The sequence below is a fragment of the Alligator sinensis genome, unplaced genomic scaffold (genome assembly GCF_000455745.1).
Source record: "Alligator sinensis unplaced genomic scaffold, ASM45574v1 scaffold73_1, whole genome shotgun sequence".
Taxonomy (NCBI): domain Eukaryota; kingdom Metazoa; phylum Chordata; order Crocodylia; family Alligatoridae; genus Alligator; species Alligator sinensis.
Genome location: NW_005841838.1, coordinates 5,238,936 through 5,261,384, shown reverse-complemented (window position 1 = coordinate 5,261,384; position 22,449 = coordinate 5,238,936). Strand labels below are relative to the sequence as shown.

The 22,449-nt window shown below is 41.1% G+C and overlaps 1 protein-coding gene and 1 long non-coding RNA gene across 2 annotated transcripts in view; one reads left to right on the top strand and one right to left on the bottom strand.

Moving 5' to 3' along the window:
- MKL2 (MKL1/myocardin like 2) overlaps window positions 1-4,554 on the top strand; it is a 204,287-nt gene extending 199,733 nt beyond the window's left edge. Inside the window, 1 exon segment of the mRNA XM_025203442.1 lies at window positions 3,998-4,554. Coding sequence (XP_025059227.1) covers window positions 3,998-4,521 — 524 coding nt within the window. The 3' untranslated portion in view covers window positions 4,522-4,554.
- A 239-nt stretch (window positions 4,555-4,793) lies between these two features.
- LOC102380523 overlaps window positions 4,794-22,449 on the bottom strand; it is a 34,303-nt gene continuing 16,647 nt past the window's right edge. Inside the window, exons 4-5 of the long non-coding RNA XR_322875.3 lie at window positions 10,370-10,401; window positions 4,794-4,874 (exon numbers count right to left, since the gene is read on the bottom strand). This is a non-coding gene — a long non-coding RNA (uncharacterized LOC102380523). The remainder of the gene's footprint in view (window positions 4,875-10,369; window positions 10,402-22,449) is intronic.

The window sequence follows — 22,449 nt, the reverse complement described above, 5'->3', positions numbered from 1 at the left end:
GGAAAGAGACAGACACATGACAAAGAAAAAAATGCATAAAATAAATAATGTCTTAGTTATTCTCCGTTCCTTCTTGTCATCTGTGTGTTTCTTCCTATGTAAGAATATCATTCTTGTAATTCTAGTCTTTAAATCAGTGGCTGAGGGCTGCACGCTCTTCAGGCCACAATAACAGAAGCTGCAGTAGCAGGAGCCATACCAGGGGGGACCATGGAGCCCAGGGGCTGCATGTCCCTGTTCTGCCCCCACCCCCACTCCCCCCAACATGGGCACACTACATACCCGGATGCCCCTTCTGCTGCACCATGCCCCACTGCTGCCACACCACAGGCCCAGGCACTCCTGCCATTTTTTAAACAGATTTTCCTCTTACCGCACACCGCCCTACCGCTTCTCTGTGTACTCAGGTAACCCCCTTCCTTCACCTCGCAGCACTGCACCCCACCTTCCCACTGTACTTCACATTCCCTGATGCTTCTCTCCCACCCTTCACTTCACTGTGCACCCAGGTGCAGCCTCCCAACTTCATTCCGCACCCCCATTGCTTGACTGCATGCAAGGCGCCTCCCTGCTGCACAAGGAAAAAAAGGGGAAGGCCAGAAGGAGGGGTAGTCTGAAGCCCCCAGCTGTTCCTGCAGCTGAAGAAATGGGGCAAGCTAGATGTGCCTGAAACTTCCTGGTTCTTTCAAATGCTTGGTGCATGGAATCCTATTTCTGCTACTGAACCTGAAAGAAGAGCTTTTCTATTCAAAAGACATGATTACCAGGGATCCTGGTTTTCCGTTTGCCACAGAAAAACATGGAATCCTTGTTTATCCATAACTTACTGAAAGCATGACGGTGTCTTGCAGCAAGCAGTGCAATTTCTGCTGTCTTTTATTTTTTCCGTGTTATTTGCTTCTCAGCCAGTCAGGCCACAGCTTGCTGCGGGATGCCACCCTGTTTTCAGAACGTCATGGATAAACAAATTTCTGTGTTTTTTAAACAGAGATTCTCCCTTTTTTTCCCAGGGAAAACTGGGGTCCCTGGTGTTTACTATAGGATAGAAGTGTATCTCAGATGGTTTCTACGCCTCTGGCCAAATTTTTCTGTAAAATAATGCTGTAAAATTCTGACTCCCAGTTTAGAAGTCAGTAGGTCATTTTAAATAAGAAGAAGCCACTAATACATAGTTATCAGAGTACCTTAAATAGAGAGAGTAGTGAATTAACCTGTTGTCCAGAATAATTAATGGCGCAATTAATTAGGTAATTTAATTGACTGATTGACTCTCAAGAGCTGAACAAGAGAGTAAGGGACAGATCATCAGCTTGTCTTCTGTTTGATTTTGAAATAGCCAACTGGATTCTGACACACACTTGAAGTGATGAACATGATAGAGGCTTAAATTCTATTACTATTCTAAACAAATGTCACATGGCCAACAGCTGAAAGCAAGGGAAGATATTTTTGAGCTTCACAGGAGAAGCATAACTGATTACAGTGTAAGGGTATGTCTGTACTCCACAGTTTCTCAGTAGGGCAAGTTAGCCTGTGTGGAGTTCAGTATATGTTATATCTTAAGTGTCAGCAGTAGCACTTCAATTTAGGTAGGACAGTCTTGCAATTATTCTGTCAATACTAGAGGAAATAAACAATTGCAAGTTCTGTATGTTACAAAACAGGAAAAATATATTCAGAGTAAAGCATTGATAAATATTTTCAACTATAGGCTACAAATATAACAACACATTATGAAAACCTGAACTACTGGAGAAACATAAAATATGTGCATATATTTATTATTTAATGGCTAACATCCTGCCCAATTTGGACAGAAAAAAATATGAAACAGTCTCCAAGTCATCATGTATGTTAAGGAGGGAGAAATCGAAGTAATTTTATTTAAAGTTGCATAAACAAATTTTGTACAGTAGCTACTGGGAAACATTTATATTGCTGTCAGAAGGAAGAAAGTAGCTACTGCTAATAACCGATTGTAGGTTATTAGGTGGTTCTTGAGACACATTCTAAAATAAGAGTGTTTCTGCTTCTCAAAGTACAATTGCAAGGTTAAGAAAATTAATTGCAGAGTGTAGAATTTCTATAATCAGATCTAGGGAGCAATGAGGAGACACGTGACTAGACCAGGAATGGGCAAAATCCAGCCACAGCGGACTCCATTTCCCAGCAGCCCCTGCCTGTGTCACTGTGGCCAGTTTCCATGGAGACCTCAGGAATAGCAGCACCGTGACAGCACACAGCCAGGGTTTCCATGGAGACTAACCCCAGCAGCACTGACAAGGTGTGCAGCAGGATGGAAAGTTGCTCTAGTTGCTGAGACAAAGCACAGCGCTGGCAGTGACAGCATGGTCCAGAGCTGGGGCAGAGCTGTGATCTGTTGCCCGCATGCTTTGGGCAAGGGTGTACAGGCAGTGGATCACGGCTCTGTCCCAGCTCTGGGCCATGCCATTGCCACTGCACGATTTCAGCCTGGAGCAGCTTCCCTCCGTGACAGCGCTACTGGGGCTGGTCTCCATGGAAACCCCAGCCCCACACTGCCATGGCACTGCCACTACTGGCATTGGCGATGCATAGGGGATTCACATGGGAGCACATGCACCCCTTGAGCGTGGCAGTGCACCCCACCCCACCTGCAGCCAGTCACCGCTCACCAGAATGGAAGAACAGGATCAAGAGGGTCATTGTCCCCTGTGAAGTAAAGTGTGAAGTTTTACACAAGCTTTTGTTCCATGTGATACCTGAAAGCTTGTCTAACTTTATCCCAGCCATGCAGTTGGTCCAATAAAGGATACCATCCACAAAAACTCTTGCCTCTCACATGCTTCCTGGACCATTACAGGTACAAAACACTTATTCAGGTAATAAGCAATGGGCCTTCCTAACACTACTGGTGATGTTAACTTCCCTGGGGCTTCTTGACTGAGGAAGAATTGCAACATTATATCCTAAAAGTTGAGGATGAGCAACAAAAAAAAAATAAGAAGAAAAAATAAGAAAAGGAAGAACGTAGGGGTGTGTGTAGGTGTTCATTTCTAGCTGTGGAAATTTTAGAGAAATTGTTCTGGGAATGAAGCAGTACAAGTATTCATCCTGCAACTGCCCCCCTTTCCTGCTGTCCCCACTTTCAAGGCCAGGGATCAGTCTGGGGAAGGTGTAGGGCACAGACACTGCTCCCAGTCCCGTCCGTTCTCCCCCCCCCCAGCATAAGGGGCTGTGGGCACAGACTTCAACATGCCAAGTGTAGGGGAGTTTCTCCCTCATGCAGCACATGCACAGGGCTGCACTCATAGCCCCATGTGTGGGATTGCAGGCACAAGCTCTGAAGCATCACACAACGTGTAGCTCAGTGAGATTAATGTTGCTGTAGAAAGGAATAGGTTCTGCCCTAGCCCCCTGCTCCTAGTAGAATGCTGTGCTGCTCTCAGTTCATTTTATCCAATGACTATTAAATGCAAGGGGCCATGGCTCAGCTTCCAGAATACAGCCTGGATAAAGAATGGATAAACACCTAACCTGTGTCCAGATGGTTACAGCACTGTACTGGGAAGTTAGAGATGCAGTTTCAAAGCCCCTTTGGGTGAAGCCCCCTCGGACCTGGGCCTATTGCTTCCTTGGGACATGCCCTCAGCTGTTGAGGAATAAAACTACCCGCCCCAGAGTTTCCCCACCCAGACGAATGCTCAGTTATGTGTGTATGTAGCCAGGCTGTGCTGGCCACTTAACCACCTGCAGTTGTAGAGGGAGGGCCAAACAACCAGGTATGCAGCTAGAAAATGGCCATTTATGCTCAGAAAGGGAAACAGAATTCCACACCCATGTTTTTCTTGCCTTCTACTTAGAGCAAAAAGTCAGTCCCTGCCCAGAGAGCATTTAATTATTGTTTCAGGTGCTGTAAAAAGCATAGAGTCCTTGACTAAAGGCAGTAAAGAAATAAATACTAATTTTTGAACACATGGTGATCTTTACTGATTTATTTTAACTTTCCTTTTTGCAGAAATTTCCCTTCCAATAAAGGAGGAACCATCTCCAATTTCCAAAATGAGACCAGTTACAGCTAATATCACCACAATGCCAGTGAATACAGTAGTATCTCGTCCACCACCACAAGTGCAAATGGCACCTCCTATCTCCTTAGAACTGGCAAACAGTTTAGAAAACCAACTTGAAGCGCTCTTGGATGGAACTTTGCCCCCCGGTAATGAAATTCCTCCGTTAACAAGCAGCAGCGAAGACAGAGAGTCATTTTCTCTGATTGAAGACCTTCAAAGTGATCTCCTCAATCACTCCAGCATGCTTGATCACTCCCAGTCACCCATGGAAACATCTGATCCTCAATTCACTGCTAATAGTTCCTGTTTATCTCTTGACCTTTCTGACACAAATTTAGACAATATGGAGTGGTTAGACATTACCATGCCCAATTCCTCATCAGGGCTCACTCCTCTTGGCTCTACTGCCCCAAGTATGTTTTCCACTGACTTTCTAGATCCTCAAGACCTACAGTTGCACTGGGATTAAGGTATAAAAGTGCAGCCAATAAGAATGTGACTTTCAAAGATCTGTTTACAGTGTAGGTTCATTGTTACATCATTCTGATTGCAATTAAAGTAAATTACCACAGAATGATGGGAAGGAGAAATGTTCGATGAGAAGCCTTCACTAATGTTGAAGTACATGACAATGAATTACTTAGTGTCTCAGTAATGCAGGTCAGGGGCATTTGAGTGTTATACTACACAGGTCAGAAAAGGATGGTTGTATTTATTAATAAAAAGTACTGCCAAGGTGAAGCATGAAACATGTATGTGTAAGAATTAGCATTAATACCTTTGCCATGCTCAAATTGCATAACGTGAGGCCACTGGTTAGAACTGAAACAGAAGAAAAATAGGACAGATTTTATTCTGCTGTTTGGACAAAGAGAGCATACATTGGGGGAAGGGAAGGTATCACTGCACTTAATTGTTCCTGTGGACAGCCTGAGCCAAGAGCAAGATGCATTGTGAGGGCAAAGGCAACTAAAAGCACTGGCTGGTTCAGTGAAATTTCACTTGTATCTAGTCCTTTAATTTGTTTGTTTTGTATTTCGGTTTGTTTTGTGACTTTTTAAACTCTTTTCTCACTCTATTTCGATTTTAAATACTGAGGGGAGGACATAACTGCATCCCAAGAGATATTTTAAGTGTAATTGTGAATAATCCACTGTAGAAAAGGCCAGGTATTTTGAGAACACTGAATTTTCCACTCTGGATTTAATAGATGGTTTTAATGTGTATATCAGACAGGTATTTGTATACTTTTTATTGTTGTGGCTTGTACAATTTACTTCTGTGGGGGGAAGGGTAGCAGTAGGCATAACAACCAATGGACTCTAGTATTCTAATAGTAAATATCCAATTTCACTCCCATTGTTTGATAGTATTTGCTAAAGAGATTCATCTGTCAAAATATCGCAGTGAATCAGCTCAGCACATTATATTGTTTTCAGTCTACTACAAGAATTTCTGGTAAAGCTTTTTAGGGCTCTGATTTTGCAAACGCCTATGCACAAATGATCCAATCAAGTGCAATATGTTTGCAGGATCAGCCCCAGCTTGCACAGGATATAATGACATTGTAGACAACTTAACTTCATCTACCAGTACCTAACCCTGGTTGAAACTGTTCAAAAGCAATCCTAAGACAGCACTGTTGAAGTGGAGAAAAATAGGAAGGCCTCAAGATACACAAGTAAACACTGCTAAATGAAGATGCACATTTACCAAGCTGGAATGCACATTATTTGCGTGGCAGGTATGTAGTAAAACATGAGCAGTCCTTCACTTGCTTATTCTTCTTCTTGACTATTTCCATGTTAGCTTCAATTGAGTTACATCATTCTTTGTAGAATCTAAGTGGGAGTTATATATTCTGGAACACTATATTTTGCTTTCCATACAATCAATGTAGCTGTACTGATGTGGCTAGTATTAGTCGCACATAGCCATCAAAAACCATTAGTTCTTTTAAGATTATATAAAAACAGTATTTGGGATGAAAATTGGTCTCAGTTCAGAAACAATTTGGGTTTTTTCAGTTTCAGAAATAAAAGTTGCCAAGTAATTATTTTCAGGGGTGACTTAGTGAAAACCAAGTGGCTATTAACTTTATAATAATAACATAATAACGCATACCAAAATGAACTTTTAAAATATCATCTTTCAGATATTCAAGTTCCAGAATTCCATGTTGTTGAAATATCCTCAGTGCCTAATTCTATAATATAGTCCTTTCTGCTTCTTCAAACATGTGTTCACAAAGGATTGCATCACACTTTCAGGCCTAAATAACATATGTACATTGGGACCTGTCAGATCAGTGAGATTGGTTTAATGACAATTACACCTGTATCTAAAAAAAACCCAAAAAACTGCAAGCATTTAATGAAAAGTCACATTTATGAAGTCACATTGCAGTTTACTTTTAAACTAAATGTCCTTTAAAGTCGAAATGTCGTGTATTAGGGTTGTCCCACAAGGAAAAGGACACTAGTTTGAAGTTAAGAACATTATCCTTATCCTACATTGTTGTGCATAGATATTGCCATCCATATCTGTGTAAGCAATGCTCAAGGGCAATATTGCATTGAGACTGCCTGCCTTAAATTCTGATTTTCTTGGCTTTGGTATATATGCACATGAGCACACTTTTAACGTAATGTTCTGTTTTTAAGTATTGATAACTATGGTAGGACTCTTGTGAACATGACTGAACAAATATCTGCATCTTTTACCTTTCCACTTGACCATGCTCCCTTGGGGCTGATCCTGTGAGGTGCTGAATACCCTCAGCTGTTACAGAAGTCAGTGGGAGTTAGAGGCTTTTCACACCTTGCAAGAGAGGTGGGTTCTTGGTCTGGTAGGAGGACCTCTATGAAATGTATATTGTTCTACACTACTGTATGTTAGTGTATTATGTAAAATATTGTACTAAAAATGTGCAGTATAAAAACGTAGACAGACCAAAGATGATAGTAACAGAATGGCCCCTTTTGTTTGTGCTTTCTGTTTAAATGTGATGGGTACAAATTCAATTAAAATCAGTTTTCTATTGGAGGAAAAAATTAGCCAGACTAGCACAGAGAGAAATTGTACTGTCATTTTGATGTGCCTGTAAATATAGCTCAAAACTGGCAATATTATGCAGCATCTTGCTACACAAGTATCACTGGCAATGTAGTTTATTAACCAACCCATAGGAATCTGAGTGCAGGTGGAAGAAGTACCCAAGCCTCTGAAATCTGTCAGTACCAATACTGAGTTGTTTTTTCCCCTAACCTGGTCAATGCACACACACACACATACACACACACAAAAGGGATCAGTATGAAGTTCTAAAAATGCAAGTATTTTAGTGTATGGGGTATGATTATTTTTTGTACGTTTCAGAATTACATGTATTATAAAACCTCATATATAATGGTTTGCTTTGGATCATATGTTCTGAAATGTGCTACAATATTTGCCATATTCATGTATACCTGGTATTGTGAAAAGATTTTCTTGCTTAGATTTTTCTTTTTGTGCATGTTTTACATGATCATTTTTGTAACACAAATAGGATATATACATCTTGAAAGTCTAATATAACTGTACAGTTTTGTGACTGCCACAATTAGAATGACGTCTCATTGTGCAAACAGTTGAAAAAGAATGTACTAGTACTACACTTGCCATGTACTGGCTGAAGTAGACTAACAAGAGACATGGCCTAATTGCTGTCAGTGGATAGTAACTTTATAACTAAGGGAAAAGTTTTATCAAAACAAAGACCACCTTTTTGTCACTAAGCACAGAAACAGTGTTTCTTCTGCACTTTTTAGTGCCATTCAACATTTGTTGAGGCATGTAAGTTTACATGCATTTTTTTTCTAGAACACTATTGATGGTTCTTTATATTTGTCATAAATTCAACAGGCTTTTCTGAAGGGTAAAATTTATGGTAGATTTTTTTTCAAGCAACCCTAGGACCGAATCTGCAATCTGAGCTTGCATAAACGTGGGCTTGTGAAATTAGGCTTTAGCATTTAGGAAACATTTTCTATTCTATGCTGATGTCTTTTTCAAAAGTTATTTGAAACATTGTTGGGTCACCCGTATGAGTAGCTGTAAGGTAAACAGGTGTACAAAATTCCAAGAGAAAACATCCATATGTTGCTTAGTTAACACATTTAGCTATCTGAAACTTGTAGTTGATAGGCAACATCATAACCCAGAGCAAGCTGTTTGACTTCTCTAAGGATCATAAAAGCAAGTAAAATGCAAATCACAGAATACTTTTAACTGGAAGGGGGCATTATGTAGTAAAAATGCAGTAAAGCTAGCTGACTGTTGTAAAGAATCATTTTTATTTGGATAGAATCATTGTATTTTTAAACTCTTTAAGCAAATTCTATTAAAACTGGAAAGAAAAATTAGTTCTACAGAATTCTGAATAATGAACCCTTAATGTCAAAACACACTGCACTACTCTTAAATCTTTAAATTGCAATCCAGCAGCATTTAAACAAAGTATGGTTGCATATTTTCCTGTCATTACATTAACATATGGAGCAAATAAAAAAAAATATACAGGAATGTAGAGCATGCAGCTGTTTTATAGATGCTTTTATTCTATTTGTTATGTATTTCTAGTATAGGAATATCATCTGAACTCTTATAAAGTTCTTAAAATAGTTTGACCTGAAAAATTAAGCAAAAGAAAATCCTATCAAATATTTTTTTTAAACACCTGTCAGTACAATTTGATACCTGAAAGAAGAGACTTATTTTATTCTGCGGTGTCTGATTGAATAAAAAAACCTTGCATTTGGTATATAAATGCAGCTTTAGAAATCTAGCAAGTGTCATGCTGACTGTGGCTGTGTACTGACATTTATTTCTGCTGGAAGAAATTGCTTTGCAGGCCAGGTCTCCAGCCAGGGAGCTCTCTGGGTCACCCCTGCCCTTAGGGAAGCCCCTAAACTGGCAGTCTGTCCTCTCCCCTGCCTAGGAAGGGGGAAGGCTGTCAAGTGGCAGGTGGCTGCTGTTGAAAACCCACAGACAGTCCCAAGAGAAGGTAAGCTGGAAGAAAGTGTAGAGACTTTCAGTCTCTTGGGAGAAACTCTTCCAAGAGCAATTTAACTCTGGTTGTTCCCAGGTTATTTTTCTCCAGAAACAGCCATTTTACCTCTTGGGAAAAAAAAGCTTGAATGTCTGCAGAGTTTTGTTTTCTACCAAGATCTAGGCAATTCTCCCAGTAGAAGCTGAACGTTTGTATGTGGCCTTAGTGAGAGCAGTGTTTCAGAGAAAAACAGGAAATCAGTGTACCTTGACTCTAGAGCTATAATGTCATTTTTGGTGGGGTAAAGAATACTGCTTAGATATTCAAAAGATACATAGTCTCAATAAGTTCTACTAATACAATGTTTTATTTAATAGGAACCAAAGGATTGCCATTTTTATTGCCAAAGGAGGCACTTTGTATTTTGAAGCATTGAAAATTCAGTCCCAAAAAGTATTATCTGTTTAAAATGATCTTTTTTTTAATTAAGGATGTATATATTTTGAAGTTGATTTTGATGTATAACAGTACACATTTGTTTTGCTGTTTGAGCAACTGTTTTAGGTAATAAACACAGGCTTCTTTTCAGATAGCTGTTTCTTCACTGTACTGCTTGCAGTAAAATAATGCTTACAGTCAGCAGTGTTTCTCTTCTTATTTTCATGGTCAAAATTATGTCTTAGCATCTCACTTGATGAAAAAAAGAAGATGAATACCTGTCTGTACAGCTCTCTTCATTTACATGCTACATCAATAAAAAAGTATGGCAATCAGGGCATCCATTCATGTATTGCCTTTCTATAAGAAACCATGATGCCTTTGTATTTGCTGTTTGCACCCCTGAAATCAATTCCATGTTTGAATGCCATATGTTTTGCACATTGTACTGTATATATGTAATGCATACTGTATTTTTATATGTGTAGTACATTTATCAAAATTTTTGTACATAGTGGCAATATTGTAGCTACTGAGGAAATGTTTGATACCTCAGTATTTTGCTATTTGTGTCTCAAATAAAAAAAATGATAAACTGCATACATTTATTGTGTTCAACTAAAACTGTGAGGGAAATATCAGAAAAAGCCACAAAGAACTTAATATGACATTAGTAATATTCAACAAGATAACCACAGTCCTGATTTGTGTACTGTTTTTTACTGATCCCCTCAATCTCAAAAGGAATGAGAATAAAAGTTCATGACACAGATCCCCTGCAAAGACAAACGTCATGTTACATTTGAGAACTTTATCAGAAGATACTTAGTGTATGTGCTTCATTTACCTGAAACCACAGGGGGGAAAAATTGTCAGCATCTGCAGTGAATGACAAGAAAGTGAAGGTAAACTAAAATTGCCTGCAAAAACTAAAGAGGGTGAAAACATAGATGTCAAAGATCAACTATAACAGTAAAAGTCTTGCCACTTGGAAAGTAAATACACAAAGCATCCTGTACATGCAGGAATCTTTCTTCATGTGTATAGTCTAAGTTGGAAGGCATAGTACTCTCCTCCTCATAGGGCTTTTGGAGATGAGTAAAAGGGGATGTACTGCTTTAGGCCATAAGCCATAATATGCTGTAGTAGAGATTGATTTATCAAATTCAGTTTTCTTATATATGATGCATCAACAGGAAAAGATAACAGATTGCCTTAAAGAACACGGCCAACTTGCCAGATTATCTCATATAACCAATGGAATTTATAAATACAGTGTATAGACATCCTAATGTTTAGTCGGTGTTTAAAAAAAAAAGCAATACTGCCTTATTGAACATGATTTTACAAAGTGAGGACACACTAGTTTCACATTCAATTCCTAAATAATGATTTTCTATTTTTAAAGAAATCCAGTTCCTCTGGACCAGTACCCCTACTATTTACAAATAAACTTTACAGTGGAGAAAACGCATTAAATTCCTTGCTGTTTTATGCTGTTAATTTCTAGTAGTTTAAGATTCTGATCTGGGCTTAACAAACTCTTCATAGCCATCCTCTCTGAGAAGCTCTCAGCAGCTGTCCTCAGGTGGAACATAAGGTCTTGTGTTCCATACTCACAGCGACCATTTCTTCAAGACTAATAATCAAGAGATATATAGCTGGTTCCCTTTACCTCCAGGAGGTCACTGCTGCATCCACTATTTAGTAGCTTTCACAAAAGCATAAAGCAGGATCCTAAGAAGGTTTAGTCAATGATTGTCTTGTGTAAAAGAGTCAGTAAATCAGCCTCATTCTCAGCCTTGAATTTATTCTTTGTTCCTTGAGTACTCTTCTAAGCTAAGTATAGACAATCAAAAAGCCTAAGGCTGAGTTGATTCAATCTTTGCAGGTTAGTCTAAACTGTGTAGATTGAACCAATAAACAAGTAAACAGACATTCACTTTTGATTCTGGAAATGCAGCCACATGACCCAGGCCAGAAGCTGGGGGACACTAGAGCATGCCTCCCTGCTTGGCTGGAGCAGACACCTTGGACTAGCTTGCCCACCCTGCAAGGGAGAAATTTGTGGGGGAGGTGCAAAGCATCCTGGGATGCTGGGGGACTGAGTTAACTTGAATCTGGAGAGTATCTGGGACAGAAATCCAATAAGCCAATTTAACCTAAATCAGTTAAGTTTGATACTACATCCATCCAGGTTTATCTTAAACCAGTTTTGGCTATTTTTAAAGTGGTTTATATGCACCGAACCTCTGCTGTGGTACAGATTTGAACCAGTTTCTGATCACTTATGCCAATTTATGTATAATGTCTGTCCCTAGCCTTAATGTTCACTAACCTGGTTCCTTAAAAATAAATAATTCTAAATACCAGAAGCCTACCAGCAATAAAAAAATCTATGTTCAGCACTTTTCATCCCTTGCTGTATACATTTTCAGTGGTAAGCTCATTCAGAAAAAAGACTATATTTTTGCTTTTTTTTCGCACTGAAGTGTGTTGTTAATTTTTTTGTAACACCTGACAATGTCAGTACATGCCAAGATTAAATTTACAGTTGGAACCATGTATTTATATCAGCTCACACAAAGGTAGATTCTGTGTTTCTCTGAAATAAACAGAAAATTAAAAGCCAGAACCATAATAACATAAGTGCTGTACTAGATCAAACCAATGGTCCATCTAGACCAGTAGTCTGTTGCTGACAGTGGCAGGGGTGGATGCTATAGAGGGAGCACATTGAACAGGTATCTACTGAGCTAACCCCTATTCAATACCTTCCCTTTTATAAGGATAAATGCAGAGCACTTCATTTGGGGAGAAGTAACTAGACACAAGAATATATGTTAGGAGATATCCTAGCCTGCAGGGTGGCTGAAAGGGATCCTGGGGTTATGGTTGATGACGGGATGAACATGAGCCACCAGTGCAACACTGTAGTCAACAAGGCTAATATCAGACTGGGATGCATTAGCTAATACGCTGCCAGCAGGATTAAGGAAGTGATCTTCCTCTACTTGCCAATGGTGAGACCCCAGCTGGAGTAGTGTGTCCAGTTCTAGGCACTGCACTTCAACGAAGATGTGGTGAATCTTGAACAGGTCCCGAGAAGGGCCACAAGAATGATTAAGAGCCTGGAGAACAAACCTTATGAGGAAAGACTAAGGGATCTGGGCCTGTTCAGTCTGGAGAAGAGAAGATTGAGGGGGGACTTGGTAGCCATCTATAAGCATGTAAGGGGTGACTATCAGCAGCTGGCATTTACTAGGGTGCCCCAGGGGAGGACATGGAACAGTGACCATAAACTGGTTTCAGGTTAGATGTGAGGAAGAACTTTACAGTAAGGGTGACGAGAATCTGCAAAAGACTTCCCAAGGAGGTGGTGCAGTCCCTAACCTTGGAAGTCTTCAAGAGGAGGCTAGACAGACACCTTGCCGGGATCATTTGATCTCACATCTTGCTGGGATCATTTGATCTCAGCAGTATTCCTGCCCACAGCAGGGGAGTTGGACTCGATCTTTCGAGGTCCCTTCCAGCCCTTAATTTCTATGATTCCCTGGTATCCACCATTATTAGTTTAGAGATGCCAGAGGAAACATTTCCAGATGTTCTACTCAATAGCTATCAGTAGAGAGGGACCACTAGAATTCGTACGGGAAGTGCGCTGCGTGGCAGCACCCTTAATCTTGCAGTTTCCCCTGTGCACTTCCCCCACCCCACAACCGCTGATTGGCAATGACTACAATGACACCACAGTCTCAGTACAGCTAGTTCAGACCCCAACATTGTGTACATATGGGTGGGTAGATTAGAGCCCCCCCCAAGGTGAGGGGCTCCAATCCACCTGCCCCCCCCTACTCCAGTGGGGCTGAGAGAACCCCAGAAGGGACTTCCCTCCCCCGCTTCCTCCCCCTCCCATTCAGAGACCAGCTCAGGCCAGGCCAGGCCAGGCCCATTCAACTCAGGCCAGGCTGCTGTTCCGGCCACAGCAGACAAAGTAATGAAGTCACTCCGCTTAGGAGCATTTTCATTTGAACCCTCATACACTGAGGGTTAATTTATGGTGTGATTGGAGGGTTCACAGCCGTGCTCTTCTATTTGGGCACAACTTTAGAGCACTTTCAAGGGGCTTATTGTGCGACAAATATCATTTCCATCTGCGCCCAATGTTGCATACTATTGCCCGCAGTCCTGCAATTTCACCTTCGAGAACTTCAGAATTCTCAGGTAAATGCAATCCAGTCTTGGTGACTTATTAATATTAATGTATCAATTTATTCTAAAATTTCCTCTGTTGTCACTTCAGACCCATCTACTAGAAAGGACTGATCTACAACACCAATGCAAAGAATTTGTTAAGCTTCTCTGCTATGGCCTTATCATCCCTGAGTGCACCTTGAACCCTTGGTCATCTAATGGTGCCACAAATTCTGCAGATGGCTTCCTGCTTCTGATGTATTTTAACATTTTTATTATTAACTATAATTAGGGTAGGGTTCATCAAATGTAGGAAATACTCCAGGTTCAAGAGTTGTCAAAACCTGGGGAAAGGTGTGTTTTATAAGTGAATATATTTTGGAAGAGTTTTTTTTTCCTTGGCCACCAGATAAAGATTAAGTGGAAAGAAAGCAACTGAAGCCTTGGCAGTATTTTGTATCTGAACATCAGGTAATACTAATCAGAGAGCTGATCATTATTCTTTAAGCAAGCAAACAGAGAAACAGATTTTTAAATAAATGAGTCCATGTCATAGAGTGCAAAAATTATGCCTACACCCTGCATGACTAGGCAGAAATGTTTAAACAAATATTACCCTAAACCCATGTCTGCAATACCAAAATCCAGGAAAACTGAGGCTGTAATACTAAGGCACAGAGAGAACAGTACAATATACTCTGTACCACTTACTGGGAATGTTTACACATGCAATTAGCATGCAGCAATAAACTCCAGTGCATATCATGCCGGAGATAATTGCTCCCAGGCACCACATTTGAACGTGTGCCCAGGACTGCAACACACTGAGCTATGTTGGAGCAGCCCAGCCCCAACTGGCAGAGGACCCAGGGGGGCAGGGGAGTCAGCCTGCCAGCCTGAGGCTGCTCTGACCCAGATCAGCGTGCTGAGGAGGGGCTGGCTGGGGCACAAGGGCACTTCAGTGTGGGGGGCTGGCTGGCTGGGGCACTTCAGTGTGGGGGCAGCGGCAGGCAGCATTTACACGTGCGTTGCAGAAGAATAAAGAACTCCTCTGTAGGTAGTGCTTGTGTTTACAAGTACTAACCTATGGCAGAGTTAATTAGTTTACTCCATCCTAATGGCACAGCACATGCAGACACTGAGACATTTATTGTGAACCTAATTAGACAAAAGAGAATGAATTCTAAGCATCTTCTCCACATCAGGCAATGTTGTTTTGATTAGTCATGGAGTACAAAGATGAATGTGTCTGTTTAACCTGCATTTTTCTAAAAAACTATCACCACTGTAATGAAACATGGAGTACAGTGGTAGACGCACTCTTGTACCATCTGGAAACTGTAAAGTTCTGAAATTCTCCCTGAACCTACCCTTTCTCTGTGTAATGAGAGCACACTATAGAGGTGATGTTATGCATTAGACACTAGATTCAGATTCCTTTTATTTATTATTTGGAATCTCACTGTATTAATGTTATTGTTCTGGGGGAAAAAAGTTAAATTCTCTGTAAATGACATCTACTAGGTTTGTGAGAATTTGACATGCAATAAATACTTATCACAGTTCATAACACATCCTCCATGAACCTGCACTAATAGATTTCATAGACATTAGGGCTGGAAGGGACCTCTCAAATTCATCAAATTGAGCATGCTGCCCAAGGGGCAGGAAGTCAGCTGGAGTCAAATCACCCCAACAAGATAAGCATCCAAGCATTTCTTAAAGGTATCCAGAGTAGGTGCTTGCACCACTTCTGGGGGGAATCTACTACAGACTCTGGAGACTTGGGAGGTAAAGAAGTTTTGCCTTATGTTCCGTCTAAAACAGTCTTCCAGCAGTTTGTGACCGTTAGACCTCGTCTTCCCTTGGGGTGCCCTGGTGAACAGATGTTCTCCCAGTTCCTGATGCACACCCCTGATATACTTATAAGCTGCCAGCAAGTCACCTCTGAGCCTTCGCTTGTCCAGGCTGAAGAGTCCGATGGCTCTCAGCCTCTCCTCATAAGGCCTGTTCTCTTGACCTCTAATCATGCACGTGGCTCTCTGAACTCTCTCAAGCTTCTCCACGTCCTTTCTAAAATGTAGAGCCCAGAATTGGATGCAGTTCTCCAGCTGTGGCCTCACCAAGGCTGAATAAAGCAGGAAGATGACTTCCTGAGTCTTGCTTGAGATGCATCAGTAGATGCAAGCCAGAGTTTTATTAGCTTTGCCAGCTTTGGCATTTCACTGGTGGCTCATACTCATCTTGTGGTCAATCATGACCCCCAAAACTCTTTTGGTCATGGTGCTAGTGAGTGTAGCACTGCCAAGCCTATAACTATGATGTGGGTTTTTTCTCCCAATGTGGAGCACCTTGCATTTCTCCGTCATCAGGTTTTGATCTGAGCACCTTGCAAGCCTGTCCAGGTCAGCCTGAATTGCCAGCCTATCCTCTAGAGCGACTGCACTTCCCCATAATTTGGTGTCATCCACAAACTTAGCTAGTCTGCTTCTGACACCCGAATCCAGATCATTTATGAATGTATTAAAGAGTACTGATCCCAGTACTGAGCCCTGGGGGATGCCACTGGTCACCATGTGCCATGTTGATTCCGTTCCATTGACTATCACTCTCTGGTTCCGACCACAGACCCAGTTCCTCAGCCATCAGACTGTAAGGTTATCAAGGCTACAGTTCCCCAATTTTACCATGAGGACATCATGGAAGACCAAGTCAAAGGCTTTTTTGAAATCTAAATATATGACATCAACCTCTTCTCCTTTGTTCAGGTGATACATCAGCTGGTCATAGAAGGAAATGAGGTTGGTCAGGCAAGATCTACCCGCAACAAAGCTATGTTGACTATCTCGCAAAATGTTGCCTTCTGTTAGCCTGTTGTTGATTATTTCTTTGATGATTTTTTCCAAGATCTTTCTAGGGATTGAGGTCCAACTGATTGGCCTGTAGCTCCCTGGATCTTTTACATTTCACTCTGGATAATCAGTCATGCACTATTTTGTTGAAATGTAATAGCATCTGAGTCCAACTGTGAAAATTTCCATGGATCTCATGTATTATGGCAGCAACAAGTTTTTGGTTATTTACTATTGTCTTTCTGTCTCAGCAACTGTGAAAAGGGCAAGAAGGAGGTTGCACCTTATACTGGAGAAATTGAATATCACTGTTTTTTACCATTTTTCTATAGACTGAGACAAGATTGCAAATTGTCCATTTAAAAACAACATATTGTTGTACTTAAATAAATCCCTTTAAAATGTTAACCTTTAGTTGTGGTACATTCAGCTGTTCTCCATGCTGCAAGGTAGCAGTGCAGGGATGGGGTTTGACCCCAGGAGATTCAAAACAAAAGCGGAGCAGCACATGCACAGGCAGCGCATGCTGCCCAAAACTGGAGCCTGACCAGCTGGAGTCACACTCCAGCTGCTGGCCAGGCTCCAAGCAGCAGGATCACTGCTGTTGCAGCCCCAAGAGGCCCCCAGGACCCCAGGTAAGGCTGTTGCACAGCACTGGTGTCAACCTCCCTGGCCCCACCTGGGGTAACCTGCTGCGCACCAGAGGTCTGACCATGAGCAGAGCGGCAAGACCCTCTAGCCAGGAACCACTGGCATTAGTCCCAGAAGGAGCATTAGTACACCCCAATCACAGTTCCCACTCAAAGATTAACTTAGAAATGTAACTTCAGTTTTCTACACTGACTCTTGTGTTCCCAGTGAAACACACTAGAAGAAAACTATAGTCAAGAATACCTCTTTGTAACATTAAGTTGTCTTACATTTCTAAAATTCCTTATAAGCCATCTGTAACATTATGCATTTTACTATTTCTGTGTTAAGTAGGTTTATGTTGTAGTAATGCTGTGTACCTCAATTTCCTGTGGCTAATTTATACAGAGGGAAAGAATGAGACAGACAGTAAAGCCAGAGCTGCTGACCTACTTGACAAGAGACACATGCATCTATAAAGACTTAAATAGCTACTGCTGCTATTAGTAATAGTTGCTGCTTCAGGTGGGCTTGGTAATTACCCTTTCAAGGAGATGCCCCAGAGGCATCAAAGGGAGGAGACAGAGATAAGCATGATAATGGACAGGGCAAGGTGAACAAGCCCAGGGCTATATGGGCTGGTTTGGGTACAGCAGCTTAACTCTTTGTTAAGGCACAGGACCTGCTAGGAGATCCCACACAAGCACCCTCCTGGGGGATTCTGAGACACCATACCATAGATTTTAGCATTTCTAGACTATATACTGGATTATAATTTGCTGATTTGTGTGTTTTTTTTACACTGCCACTAAAACTGCATTTTTTTCCTCAAATCCTTCTGATGCCACATAATGTGGGATCTGTATGGTTGGAGTCCAGATTCTAATCCGTTACACCAGAAAAAAGCCACCCTAAACAGCCCTCACTCTACTGACTTTTACAGGCTCCCTCTATCTTTACAATTGTGCATTTGGGATTACACTTCAACTCAACGAGCTTGAAGAGTATGATTTTTCTTTCCATGTTCACTGGAAAGTCCAAATATTTCCATAAAGAACAAAGATCTTTTGTCAATTTTATGTAATGTAATTCAGTGAGTGCATATACCTGGTCTGAGACATAAGTTTTAACAAACTAAGGCTTAGAGTACTGTCCTTTCCATTCTAATCTTCGTACTTAGTAATTTTGTATCTAAACTTTGCAAACAACCTACATGGTGGCTGCAATGCTCTGGTTACAGGCCATTATTTGCTCTGTTGCAGCAAGGACAAATATTAGTGGCCTTGGTCCAGTTGCTCTTTTGACTGCCCTGAGAAGATTGCTCTGCTTGTATATTTAAATCCCCAGTGAACTGACAGCAGTCAGGATCTCAAAGTACCCAACCATTCCCCTGTATTTCCTTTCAGTTATGCCTCTCAATGAAAGAAGAACCTTTGACACCTGAACCCACTGTGAGACTTGCTATCCTTGCAAACCCAGTTACAGAAGAAATGAAGTCATGCCTGCTGAGACAGAGATCTCAGCAGTGAAACGTGGACATACTGGTGCTGCCACATTTGCCATGCAAAATTTCTATTTGCAATAACAAGATTAGTCACTTCTTCTGGTACAGAATGTGTCTCCATTACAGAACATTATTTTGGCTCATGAGAAGCTGATGAGCCACGCTTACAGGAAACCAGTCCTGGTATAGAACGTAAATGATCAAGATTATACAGGCAGTCCTCGATTTACAATGTTTTGAGTTACAACATTTTGCACTTATGTTTATAAATTGACACCCTGTTTCAACTTTCTGATGTCAGTTTCGACTTACAACACTTGATCCGATGCGACACCACACCAGTGAACAAGCTCACTGCATCACTCATCTCCCTGGAGAACATCTGTCCAAACTTCCTTGGACACTTTCTTTAAGAAAGCAGACAAGGCTCCAGCCAAGAACCCTTCAAAAAGTTCAACCAAGGGCCTTTCAAAAAGTCCAGCAAAGTCACCTCAAACAAGTCCTTCCAAATCAATATGATTGCTATTTACAATATAAATACACTCCAGCAAAGTCACCTCAAACAAGTCCTTCCAAATCAATATGATTGCTATTTACAATATAAATACACTAATGTAGCTATATTACTCATCTATAATTGATCGAGTACAAAATTTTGGGGTATTTTTGGTGAAAATAGGGTATCGGGCCTTGGTTCAGGAACCAATCCCCCATTTATAACATTGTTTCTTATGAGAAAATTTGTTTCAAGTTACATTTCAACTTAAAACAGAGTTTTCGGGAACCAATTGTGTCGTAAGTCTGAGGACTGCCTGTATTACATTACATTAAGCAGGGGTATCAAACTCATCAGGCCTGGTGGGCCAGATGAAGGTCTCCGGGCCAGTCTGTGAACCAGATCAGGCCACACCAGAGCCAGTCCAGTGGCACACAGGGCCACTATATTCCCCATTTCAGCCCCATGTCATGGGCAGCACGTCCAGCCCAACTCCAGCTTCTGCCACAGCCCAATTCAGATCACCCCGGAGCCAGTGCACACGGTCAGTCCAGCATGAGTCCACATGCAGTGTGCACCGTGTGTTAGGCCCCTGTGCTGCAAGCAGCACCTGCGGCTGGTACTGGGTCCAGCCCATGTGCCAGACCAGCCCTGCACAGGTCAGTCTGAGATTCATAGTCCAGATCATATGGCACCAGAGGCTGGATCTGGCCCATCAGCCTTATGTTTGACACCCCTGATATAAAACCAGCCAAGTTTGGAAATATGAGATGTAAGAAAATATCACATATTGGAGCTGTTATTGTTGCCTTTTTTTCTTGTTTTGTTTTACAGAATTTCCCCATAATGGACCTTGTTTTCAGTTGTTGATCATGATCCCAAACTAACAGTTTCAGCTGAAATTACTGGCTGGCTATTTCAGGCCATTTTTTTTAATTTCAGCTACAACAGTTTGGGGATTTTTGAGAACTGAGTTAATGAAATACATTTTTTAACATGGTCAAAACAAATTCTTAGAGACTTTCTGTTAAAAAAGGCTCACTCTGGCCAGGAGTTATTTTGGTGTAAAAAAATATGATTTTTGCTATACATCTTTCAGTTTTCATCTTTTCCTGATCAATCTCCTTAGCCCTTACAGCTATGCCATGGCTCATTGGTTTTTAACAACCCAGACCCCTCTTAGCCTTACCTTCAATTCACTTGGATCTATCCAAAGTTTTCACGCTTTCTCTTGTTCAGAACCAGGCAGGGTGTTCAGCATCCACAATGTCTCAGGAGTCCCCTAAACCTAACAGTCTCCTCTATGACCTGCAGGTACCCAGTCTTGGACACAAAAAGGATATACCAGGCTCCTCCCAACCCAGGACACTTCCTGGCTATACAGCTTGGCCCTGGTGGTTATACTCTTTACCACAGCTTATCACAATGTTGTTTTTTTGGTTGTATAAAACCTCAGTTTGACTGTCCCTGGTCTCAGACTTTTGAATGCTTAATGTCTACACCATCCTTGCTGGGTGGCTGGCTCTCACATGGCAATGATATCTCCATGGATATGTCAGCATAAAATATGATTTCTCACAATATCTTATTGTGAATGATAGAAAACGATATTTACAATAAACAATGTTGACAGCTAAGCAGCTTAAACACTGCTTGCATAGGATTTTATAAATGGGCTGTCCATATAATTCCATTTAAAATAATGTCTTATCCATTCTTTCTAATATATTAAATTATTCTTCCACAAACAGGCGGGGGGGGGGGGGGAGGGGGCTTCGGGGGGGGGGGGGGGGGGGGGGAAGGGGGCTTCATTCTTTGGCAGAACTAAAAGGCCCCCTGCTCAACCTATTGAAATACAGGTCTACAGTAGCTGACCAGGTTGTGATCAGAGCTGTGCAAAAACATCTTCCCAGGTATAAACTGAAAGATGTGAAGAATTCAATAAATTTACTTTTGCAGAGTAATTTGGTTCTTTTACATATTTCAGTCAGGTTAGTTGGGGGGATATTAAACCTAGAGTCAGGTTCAGTTCTGGAAGAGGCTTTCATAAACTTTATTTAATTTAAATACTGCCAAGATTAAGGGGTAGAGGGATATGCTAAAAGTATCAGTGTTTCCAATGAATAAAGGTTGACATTCTTGTCACGGTTCTCTCCTTCAGTCTTTGTTGCCTTTACAAATCACTTGTTTTTTTTCTGAAAAGTTATCACTGGAAAGACAAGGATCAGATTCTTTGTTTTTGGCTTCTTTGACCAAATTGTAAGTTATATTTCTGGGCACTGCATATGCTGCAGTCTTGCAATTACATGGTGCACTGATTTGCCATTGAAGTAAATGGCATTTTGTTAGTATGGACTGATTCTGGGGGCAAGGGTTCTTATGAGGCAGTGAATTCAGGATAGTGTTCTGCAATCACTTGAAAGCAGAATGTGTTTTTTTTAATCAGACATTGCACTGCCCTACTGGCAAAAAGAGAAAAGATAAGGGTGTTGAGCACTCCTATCATATTTTCTTATGATGATCATCCTGTGCTGTTTTCTTTAAATATGGTTAAAAGGCAAGAGCATATGTGAAGAAACTAGCTTTAGACATCCAGAGATACTTTTCTTACTAGCTCACACTCAAACTGAAGCCAAAGTAATTTGCTGTTTGACACAGAGCCACTCAAAATAACATGTCTCCACCAGATGGCTAAGCTTCAGCAGTCATCAAACAAATGGACTTGAGGCCAATTTTTTCATCCTACTAGATTTCAGAACTCCTCCTAACAACACAAAGCAAAAATTGACTGAGTCATAAAAATAGATAATGGACTTCCCATTCCAAATACAGAGCAAGGACAACCATGCTATTAACAGAACTAGTCAGAAAACTTTTATTGAAATGCTTTGGACCAAAGTATAACACCAGTATATTACAACACAAGAGTTACTTTGATTTATAAAAGTTTATAAAAATGTTTCAATAAGTACTAAGTGACAGATGTCCCTGATGCGCACATGAAGCCTGAGGGACTGAAGGGCAGTCTAGGCAGCAGAGGCCAAAGGTAAAGGTAAGATGGAAGATGTATGTGTTGAGGAACCAGAGGTGCAGAGATGGCCCATGAAACAGGTACCAAGCTGCACCAGAGCAAAGCTTGTGGATGTGCTGCTGCAAAACCAGCCAGGGCCACAGGTTAGAACTTGGTGGAATTAGAGTGGACCTGCATCCCCCATACTTGCTTCTGAATGCTAGGAAAGACAGCTAGTCTC